The following is a 9,335-nucleotide window of genomic DNA, read 5'->3' as shown; positions in this document are numbered from 1 at the left end:
TCAGGAACACACTTAACACAAGACGGTGGCTGTTAATGAAAAATGGAAGAAGTGGACTGCTTACAAAAACACATCACAAGGACACTAATATTTAAAACCATCACATAAAGAGTGAAAAGAGTGAGATATTTTCAGTCGTATCAGTCTATTGTTTAACTCACTGCTACTCCTGGTGTTGCTTTTGTATTAATATCATAAAAAGCATTTAAATTGAAGTTCTGGTTGGCGTTAGAGTTCATTCTCTCTCTCTCTCTCTTTCTGTGTCCGTCCTGCCACAATAACTCTTGAATGTCGGCGTGTGACAATGTGGCGACAGCCAGAGCACTCGCCTGATGAGAGGAATGGAAACGGAAACATGAGTCCATGTGCGCGCTTACAGCTTGTTCTTTGTTCTGTTTGAATTTCATTTCATTGGGAGGCTGTTGCAGCACATCCCCATTTAGAAACGCACCACGTAAAAGAGGAAATGAGAGTCAAAAATGGAATGGCATCATTTTTTTCTTCTTCTTCTGCACTAACACATAAGCTTTTTGCATTTGTTTTTGTTTGTGCACCTCCAGGATGGGTCTACCTGTGGACAGTCCAGACAGAAATGAAGATGCACAAAGCTATGAGCAGCAGGGAGAGGGAGGAGAAAGCCAGACTGACGCCTGCACTCTCACCCCGCCGCCCATCAACAACAAGAAGAGGAGGAAGAGCAAGAAGAGGTACTTAACTGCTGGATCACCTCCATTTGTACTTCTAGTTATTTCCCGCTGCAGGTACTTTACCTCCGAGCAGCCTGACTGCTACGATTTTACAACTCGTTCTGGAGGCTTTTAGGTTTTGGTTTTCTCACTTGTCCTCATCGTTTGATGGAGGGAAGGTGATGAAGATGAGGCGTTATAGGACCTCGCTGCAAAGCAGATGTCTGTCCCTCTTTCTGTCTCTTCTCTTCCAGATGACTGTGGATCAACCTCACCAACTGCAAATATGAAAGTGGTACGTTCTCTAATAATCTGCTTTTGATTAAATGCAGATATCTACATTACTCTGCACCACCCCGGCTATTTATAGTTTACCGAACCTCTAGTCATGTAAAATGAATTATTACATTACTAGATGTACTACGTGGCCGAAAGTATGTGGACGCCCCTCGAATCCACAGGAGGTGGATTTCAATCAGGAGACGTTGATATTCACAGCAGGAAACAAATGTCAACCGTCTTTGGTGATTTGACCCCATCGTAACATCTTATGTTTAAAGGAGGAGATGAAGCCGTGAGTAGAATAGAAAACCGTCCTACGGAGTCTAAACGCTGGTGGTGATGATGAGATGAAGAGAATGAGGAAGATGAGCTCAACCTGGGTGCTAGATATGATGACTGGGCCAAGATTTGGCCTAAAATGACAGCTGACATCAACAGAGATCTGGTTGGTTTAACCAAAAGAGTGAACGCCCATAATCAGCTGGTTAAGAGGAAGCAGTAGGAGTGAGAGAGATTGAACTGATTGAACTTATGCTGAGCTTCATTTCACAGTTTGAGCCCCATTAATTCATTTGAGGGAAATTCTAAAGCTGCAGATATTATTTTGATATTCCAGAGAATTAGTGAACTTCGTGGCAGCAGCTTGTTTGTCTCTTTCCTGTTGCAACAAAACCAGCTCCATTAAGAAATGGTTTCCCCAGTTTGGTTTAGAAGAACCTCAACCATCCAACACCTTTAGGATGAACTGGACTGTGAGCCGGTTCATCACCAGCATCAGTGTTGGACCTCACTGATGCTCTCGTGTCTGAACTAATCTCTGCAGCAGGATTAAACATCTGGTGAAAAGACTGAAACTGTAACCAGTAGCTCCGAGATCAGTGCTCGTAGCAGAAAAGTTTTACAACCACATTCACTTCAATAATAGAATAATAATCTTGTGTGTTCGTGTCAGTGCGCCGCGCTGCCTGCAGGTACGGCCTCAGAGAGGCGATGGAGGGCGACGACTGGACTCTTTTCTGGACCGACTGCTCCGTGTCTCTGGACCGCGTTAAGGACATGAAGCGTTTCCAGGTACTCGCAGCAGCACACACACACACACAACACTGCCGCCCGTCACAGAAGACTAATTAAACTGAATTCAATTGTGTGAATGAGATGAACGCTGTGAGGAGAAGTCAGTCTGCTCTGGGAAATTGTAAAAGCCTTACATGTAATTTAAATTCCCTTCTGCTCAATACGCCCCCCCCATGAAATAATAAAAGATATAGATTTCCATAGAGATTATGAGATGGCGTCATTTTCTCATTGCTCATTGCTCATAACAGCTTTTCGGCTCAAGCAATCAATTTGTAATCTAATTGAGTAATTCAGGGCAGGAAGTACCGAGCAGGTCATGACCAACGACTCCTCTCTGAATGAATGAGGGGGCATCGGTTTAGACTGCCGACAATCCTGTGCGCATAAGAATACTTCACAATGAGTACTTCCCCTGTGAACACATTTGTGTCTTTGCAGAAAATAAACCACTTCCCAGGGATGAGTGAGATCTGCCGCAAAGATTTACTGGCGAGAAACATGAACCGCATGCTCAAGCTTTTCCCCAGAGACTACAATATCTTCCCCCGGACCTGGTGCCTTCCTGCAGAGTCAGTTTTTTTATTCCCTGTGATTTTGCTCTTTTTTAATTTTAATCTGTGTGTGTGTGTTAAGATACCAACTGAGCTTTGCAGTTACAGTGACTTCCAAGCTTACACCAGGGCCAAGAAAAGCAAGACGTACATCTGCAAGCCAGATACCGGCTGCCAAGGCAAAGGCATCGTCATCACCAAGTCCATTAAAGACATTCAACCCGGAGAGCATATGATCTGCCAGGTTTACGTCTCCAGGGTGAGGGTCTATTGAACACACACACACACACACACACACACACACACTCACAGTTTGAAGTTGACGCATGTTCTTCATTCCCTCCTCAGCCTTTTATAATCGACGGATACAAGTTTGACTTGCGTATCTACGTGCTGGTGACGTCGTGTGACCCATTCAGCATATTCATGTTCAAGGAGGGACTGGCTCGCTTCTGCACCACCAAGTACAACGAACCGACACACGGCAACGTGGTGAGAAATGTCAAAGCATGTTAAAGGAAGTATTGTGTGTGTGTATCTCTTCTTCCTCTGAGCCACAGAGCTCCATTAAAAACACATTGATGAGCTTCACTGTTGTGAACTCCGTCCTGCTGCCACAAATACTCACTAGACCACCAAATGTGGATTAATTAATGCTTAGCTGCAACTTCTTTTTATTATTTTTTCTCTATAATCAACATATCACAATTTCCCAAAACACATGGTGACTTTTTAAAATGTCTTTTTATGTCCAAGCAACAGTTCAAAACCCAAAGAGATACATTTTTACCATATAAGACTAAGAAAATCAGAAAATACTCACATTAGAGAAGCTGAAACCTATAAGATGTTTGCATTTTTGTTTATAAAAAGTTGCTTTAACAATTATACATTTGGGGTCAATCAATGAATCGCTGCAGCTCTAATAAGACGTTTTATTTCTCGTGTGTGATCTCTCTCCTCCCTCGTCTTCCTCATGTCAGGATGACGTGTGCATGCATCTCACCAACTACTCCATCAACAAGAACAGCGAGAACTTTCTCCGCAACGAGGACAGCGGCAGCAAACGGTAAACACACAGATGATGCCTGTTTGTGTCAGAGAACTAAAACCACTTCAAACACTGCGTAGCCATTGCATGTTTGTTGCTGTCGCCTTCAGAAAGCTGTCCACCCTGAACAAGCTGCTGGAGTCCATCAGCTGCAACACGGACAAGATGTGGGACGACATCGAGGACATGATCATAAAGACTCTGATCTCCGCTCACCCGATCCTCAAGCACAACTACCACACGTGCTTCCCGAACCACACCACCGGCAGCGCCTGCTTCGAGATCCTGGGCTTCGATGTGCTGCTGGACCACCGGCTCAGACCCTGGGTGCTGGAGGTGAAAGACCACGACACACATAAACATGCAGATGTGTTGCTGTCAATACCAGGTTCTCCAGTTCTTTACAGACCTCTGTATTAAGTACAATTTAGATGAGATGAGAAGAATTGTTTCAGTAGAAAGTGTATTCATGCTTTCAACCGCACGCTGTCTGACAGTAGAATGTATAATCTCTATCAGCTGAAGCTGCGCAAGATGTGGGAAATATTCCGACCCGTTTTATAGCTGCACCATTCCATCATCCATCAACTGGAAATATTCTAAATGTCTTGCACATTATTTTATAAATGTGTCTTAATTAAATCCAGCCTGCCATAGTTGGAAATCTTTGGAAACAGAATCTTGCTGCACTGCACGAGTTTGTATTAAAATGATACTCCGGTAAATCAATGCTCTTATAGATGTCTATTTGTGTGTGTGTGTGTGTGTCCAGGTGAATCACTCCCCAAGTTTTACCACCGACTCGCAGCTGGACCGCGAGGTGAAGGACGCGCTGCTGTACGACACCCTGGTCCTCATCAACTTGGGCGCCTGCGACCGCCGCAAGATCACCAAGGAGGAGAGACGCAGGGTGAAGGACAGGCTGCAGCAAAACAGCACCAGAGAGGCCAGGTAGAGTTCTGTCACTCACAAATCATGTGTGCTTCCCCCCCCCAAGGTCACATACTGGTTCCCCTCCTGCATGGCAGGTGTCTGTCAGCGTGTGCATGTGTTGCAGGTCAGAGGAGCTGCGTCAGTGCCAGGCAGCCACGGTGGAGCAGATGGAGAGGTACGAGGCCAAACACCCGGGAGGCTTCAGGAGGATCTATCCCAGAGAGGACGGGGAGAAATACGACAAGTACTTCAAACACAGCAGCTCGCTCTTCCAGGAGACGGTGGCGTCCAAGGCCAGAGAGGAGTGTGCCAGGTACCCGCGGCGCGTCTTCAACACAATTCAGTGGAGAGCAGAGGCCTTCGGGTGATGCACATAGATCCTGTCGTCCTCACAGGAACAGTGTCAAAGTCAAAACGGAGCAATGGTGGCACAAACAAAAAAAGAGAGGGTCTGGATCACAAAATCACAACGCTGACATCTGATACTCAAAGTAGCACTTTCTGCAATTTACCACTCAGCTCTGGACGCGTCGCACCGACGCACCAGACACAAGTTCCACTGATTATACATTTCATTCACAAGATTGCAAACTCTGTCTGCCAAGGTCCTGAAAATAAAGTCTGGAGAACAGAAGAAGTACGACTATTAAGATCTCTGCTCCAAACCACAATTCAAAAAGTGTAATATATGTAAACTCAACGGTGGAGAGCATGATCGTCCTCCTTGGAAGCAACACAAACAAACTGAACGATTTAAACCAGTAAAACATCACTGCAGTATAAATATTGAATGTTTGAACTAATGACAAGATATATGCAGCTAAATGGGAAAAAGCATATTTGAATGTACTTTGCTGGAGCTTTGCTCTTCTTTCAGTCATTTTTTATGTTTAGCTTGAAAAGGATAAAGGGATTTATTTTACATTTTTACATTTTAATAATTGTTATTAACAGAGAAAGATGCTAAAGTTTCTGTGTGTTTTTAACGTATTTAGGCATCAACTGCAGGAGCTGCATCTGAAGCAGGAGCAGAGGGAGAGAAACAAGAGGCCAGGCCGGAAGAGAGACCTGCAGGGGGAGACGGCGGGGGAGAGAGTCAAACCTCGGGGAGCTCAAACACAACAACCCCCCAACTCCAACTGCGACGGCGACCCGCTGCCGGTGAGCCTGTCCTCCCGTCATTACAGGCGCAGTGTCCACCTGAGACCAGCAGAGGGAGTCAAACAGCTTCTGTCTCATGATGAATGCTTCATATTCTGGCTGACCCCCTTCAGTAGATGGACTCTTACCCAATTTAAATTAGCTGGAATAATATTCCTGCAGATAATTTCTATTGGACGTCTCTCGTTTTAAATACAAATATCTTTTTTTTAGTGTCAAGACGGGCAAAAACAAACGGTGTTATCAAGGTTATTCAGTGACAGTAATTGTTAATATATTGTAAATGATACTGGTGGCTACACATACAGGGAGGCAATAAAAAAACAAATTGAATCAAATGTGTCTCTGCAGCTCCCTCCGTCCAGTGTGTCGCTGGATCCTGAAGCTGCAGACGTCCGAGAGGAGAAGCAGGAGGAGGAAGAGGAGGAAGAGGAGGAGAAGGAGGAGAAGGAGGAAGAAGAGGAGGAGGAGGAGGAGGAAGAGGAGGAGCAGGAGCGGGTCGACGCGCTCCTCCAGAGGGAGAAACTACTGCAGGACCTCGGGGTGGTGGACCAGATCCACCAGCTGCTGCAGGGCCGGACAGACAGAGGGGGGGTCCTGCAGGAGTCCTGCACCCAGCAGCAGAGTAGACCGGCTCATCAGAGACGACAGGTACTGTGTTCTCCTTCAAATACACAGCCGACGTGAACACAACTACAGCTCACACAGTCTTGGAAGAGTGGACTCATATTTCACTTGTTGGTTGTCATTTAAATGATCATTTTGATTTCTTCCGCCTCCAGTCATCTGTTTTTCTTTTCCTTTCAGTTGGACTCTTTGACTCAGTTCTCCCAAAGAAGAAAGCAGCAGCCCTGCTGTCACTCAGTGCAGGTAGAGACACCGGACCACACAGATCAATATCGTCACATACTCTGCTTCCAAATCTGGTTTATTCAAAGAAATCAGGAATGAAAGGTTTCCTGGCCCTTTTATAATCAATACAGATTCATATTTATTTCAAAAAACATCCAGAAGAAGAGAAATATAAAGTAGTTGTTTTACAGTTTCTCACTTTTAACAAGGGCTGCTACTAACGATTACTTTCATTACCAATCAATCCAATGATTATTTCTCTGGATTAATCTTTTGACCAATAAATGTCATTCACAATGTTTTCAGTTTGCTTGTTTTTTCTGACCAACAGTCCAAAAAAGCAAAAATCATTCAATTTACTGTCACATAAGACTAATAAAACCAGCAAATTCTCCCATTTGAGGAGCTGAAATCAGAGAATATTTTGACATTCGTGTTTGAAAAATGACTGAAGCGATTATTCGATTAATTGTCTGTTAATCGATTAATCGTTGCAGCTCTTCTTGTAAAACCTAATATTCAAGTTTTGGAGGATTAAGAGAAATGTTTTCAAATGAAACGGTTTTAAACGTGTAGAAATGATTTAAATCCACATGCCTAGTTCATTTTAAATGTTAATGTTAATTTTAAAATGCACAGTCACTGTGGCAGCTCTATGAACAGATAAATAACAATCAAATCATAATATTATGAATGAAAATGAACAGTTGAGGTTTTGCCTCATTGTTTGTGTCTGGTGGTGATCGTCACTGATAACTTTCAGCACTAATGAGACGTCACCATGAAGCAGAATTAAAATATCTCGGCTGTGTTGCAGCACATCAGCTCCCACGTGACGCAGCGTCTGCTGAGGCCCACGATGGACCAGAGGACCCTGAACCCGCCTGAGCCCGAGAGCCACAACAGGACCGTCAGCACCCAGCCAGGTAAACACGTCTCTGCTCTCTGCATGCTGCGATTTCACCTCACAGCAGGGAAACGATGTCTCTACTCTCTGGAGTTATTACAAGCTGCTTTGGGCTTTTTTTTTTTTCTCAACTTCACAATCAACATTCAGCTGTTTTACCTTCTTCTTGTACGTTTATATTTGACTAAAAACGTCTTAAAAGCTGTATGTTCTGAACAAAATCAAGAAAACAAAACTGGTTTGTGATGAAAAATGTTCTTTATTATTGTAAAACTCATACAGGTAAAAAAAAAAGCTGTGAATAAATAAAACTTAAAACTTAAAACAATTTGTCTTCTTTCTTCTTCTTTTCATGTTCATGATGCAAATATCAACATAATCCAACTTTAATAAATAGTTTGGATTCTTAATTTAGATATCAAATGTTTATTATTATTATTATTGAACTGAATTTTGTTTATTTGAAATGAAATAAACAATCTTCCAGAGAGCCACATTATCAAACAATTAAAAGCAACTTTGTATATATTTTTGGCATTTTGTATAATTTCGATATGTGTCTATTGATGTTCTTGTTGATATTTAGTATTTGCACTCTTTCCTAGTGATGCACAAGACTTCTCCTCATGATACATAAAGTAAAACATCTTCCCAGCCTGCTTGTTGTCTGTGTGAGTTAGATTCCAGCTTCACTGTCTCTTGTTTCCTCCTCAGCTGGTGGATCTCTGGCCGTCCAGCAGGACACCAGGAGCTGCTCCTGGTCCCGTCCCAGCATCCCGGTCCTAAACCACGTCCCCCGAGGAGGCCTGCGCTGCGCCTACATGCCCCTCGACCCCTTGGCCCTGCAGGGCCTGCTCGTCATCTCCACTCGGGCCCCTCTGGTCCGAAGGCCTGGCTTGTCTCACATGGTCCGCAACTCGTCCCGCAGAGCCCCCCCCCAGCAGCAGCCCAGTAAAGGCCAGTGAGGAGCCGGATTAGACCCACTGGAGACACAGGAGAACTGGAGGTAGAGAGGCTTTAAGCTGTGAACATAAAAGAAACACACTGTGCCTATTTGATGAATCTCACATTGGATAGATTTTATATCTGGACTCCTGCAGTTTACTCTGCTTGCCACTTTTATAACCCTCCAGCACTACAGGAAAACACTGTTATGGCTTTTTAAACTTTTTCTAACCTGCTGTGTGTTTGTGCTTACATTTGTGTAATATTTTGCTCTGGGGGATGAATCCTCTCAAACAAACCTCACCTGCAGTGCCAAAGTACAAGCAGACAAGTCTGATTTAACACCTTATGGGATGTGTGATCCAAATCCTCTGAAGCAAACCTCATAAACTCACTGATTACTACCAGCTGACATTGGCTCAATGAAACCTAATGGATATTAAAGTATTATTGGTGAAGATTAAAACCCTATATTTAAAGAGAAACTGGGGAATATTACAACATTAAGGTCTTCTGCCTCTTTTCTCAAGGGATTGTGAAGTCAAGTATTGAAACTCTTTTTGTTTTTGTTTTTGCACTGATGATAAATAAAATATCTAATTTTAAGATGTTTCATCATCTTCATTTTTTATTCAATTTTCACCCCAAAAATATTTCATTAAATTATTATCCTAATGCTTGTATATTTAGCATTTAGCATCTTTATGGTTGCATTTATTAAAAAAAACGTATTTTATTCTATTATTTTGTTCTTATATAGTTCACTTTTCCTGCAAAGTTATTATTTCATGTTCGTGTTTGTGTGGTTTCGTTTAGAAGCTCGGGGAGAGTTAAAGAGGCCATAAAGTTTTACAGCATCTCTGCATCCGGTTTCTTTTGTTTTGAAAGAA

At 43.1% G+C, this 9,335-nt stretch overlaps 1 protein-coding gene across 2 annotated transcripts; it reads left to right on the top strand.

The window, feature by feature from the left end:
* Positions 1 to 948: 948 nt before the first annotated feature.
* On the top strand, positions 949 to 9,005 carry ttll6 (tubulin tyrosine ligase-like family, member 6). Of its 2 annotated transcripts, XM_079182472.1 has the most exons (14): positions 949 to 981; positions 1,921 to 2,039; positions 2,484 to 2,614; positions 2,699 to 2,855; positions 2,945 to 3,088; positions 3,580 to 3,665; positions 3,758 to 3,983; positions 4,420 to 4,598; positions 4,705 to 4,893; positions 5,576 to 5,741; positions 6,093 to 6,392; positions 6,549 to 6,611; positions 7,411 to 7,519; positions 8,215 to 9,005. In XM_079182472.1, the coding sequence occupies exons 2-14, from the start codon at positions 1,959 to 1,961 to the stop codon at positions 8,463 to 8,465; spliced, it is 2,082 nt and encodes a 693-aa protein (XP_079038598.1). In that variant the 5' UTR covers positions 949 to 981; positions 1,921 to 1,958; the 3' UTR covers positions 8,466 to 9,005. The 2 variants fall into 2 exon arrangements, with proteins under 2 accessions (XP_079038598.1, XP_079038597.1); XM_079182471.1 differs by having other exon boundaries at positions 2,484 to 2,855.
* The last annotated feature ends 330 nt before the right edge of the window (positions 9,006 to 9,335 follow it).

Source organism: Pholis gunnellus (assembly GCF_910591455.1).
Source record: "Pholis gunnellus genome assembly, chromosome: 21".
In the NCBI taxonomy this organism is placed as follows: domain Eukaryota; kingdom Metazoa; phylum Chordata; class Actinopteri; order Perciformes; family Pholidae; genus Pholis; species Pholis gunnellus.
The sequence above is the reverse complement of the archived record's forward strand: the minus strand, read 5'-3'. Positions and strand labels throughout refer to the sequence as shown.

Excerpts from the sequence above, each read along its gene's own strand:
- ttll6 (XM_079182471.1), top strand. The coding sequence starts at position 1,959 with ATGGAGGGCGACGACTGGACTCTTTTCTGGACCGACTGCTCCGTGTCT. Across the intron at positions 2,856-2,944 it reads GCCAGGTTTACGTCTCCAGG|CCTTTTATAATCGACGGATA; the intron begins GTGAGGGTCTAT and ends TTCCCTCCTCAG. Across the intron at positions 5,742-6,092 it reads GCGACGGCGACCCGCTGCCG|CTCCCTCCGTCCAGTGTGTC; the intron begins GTGAGCCTGTCC and ends GTGTCTCTGCAG.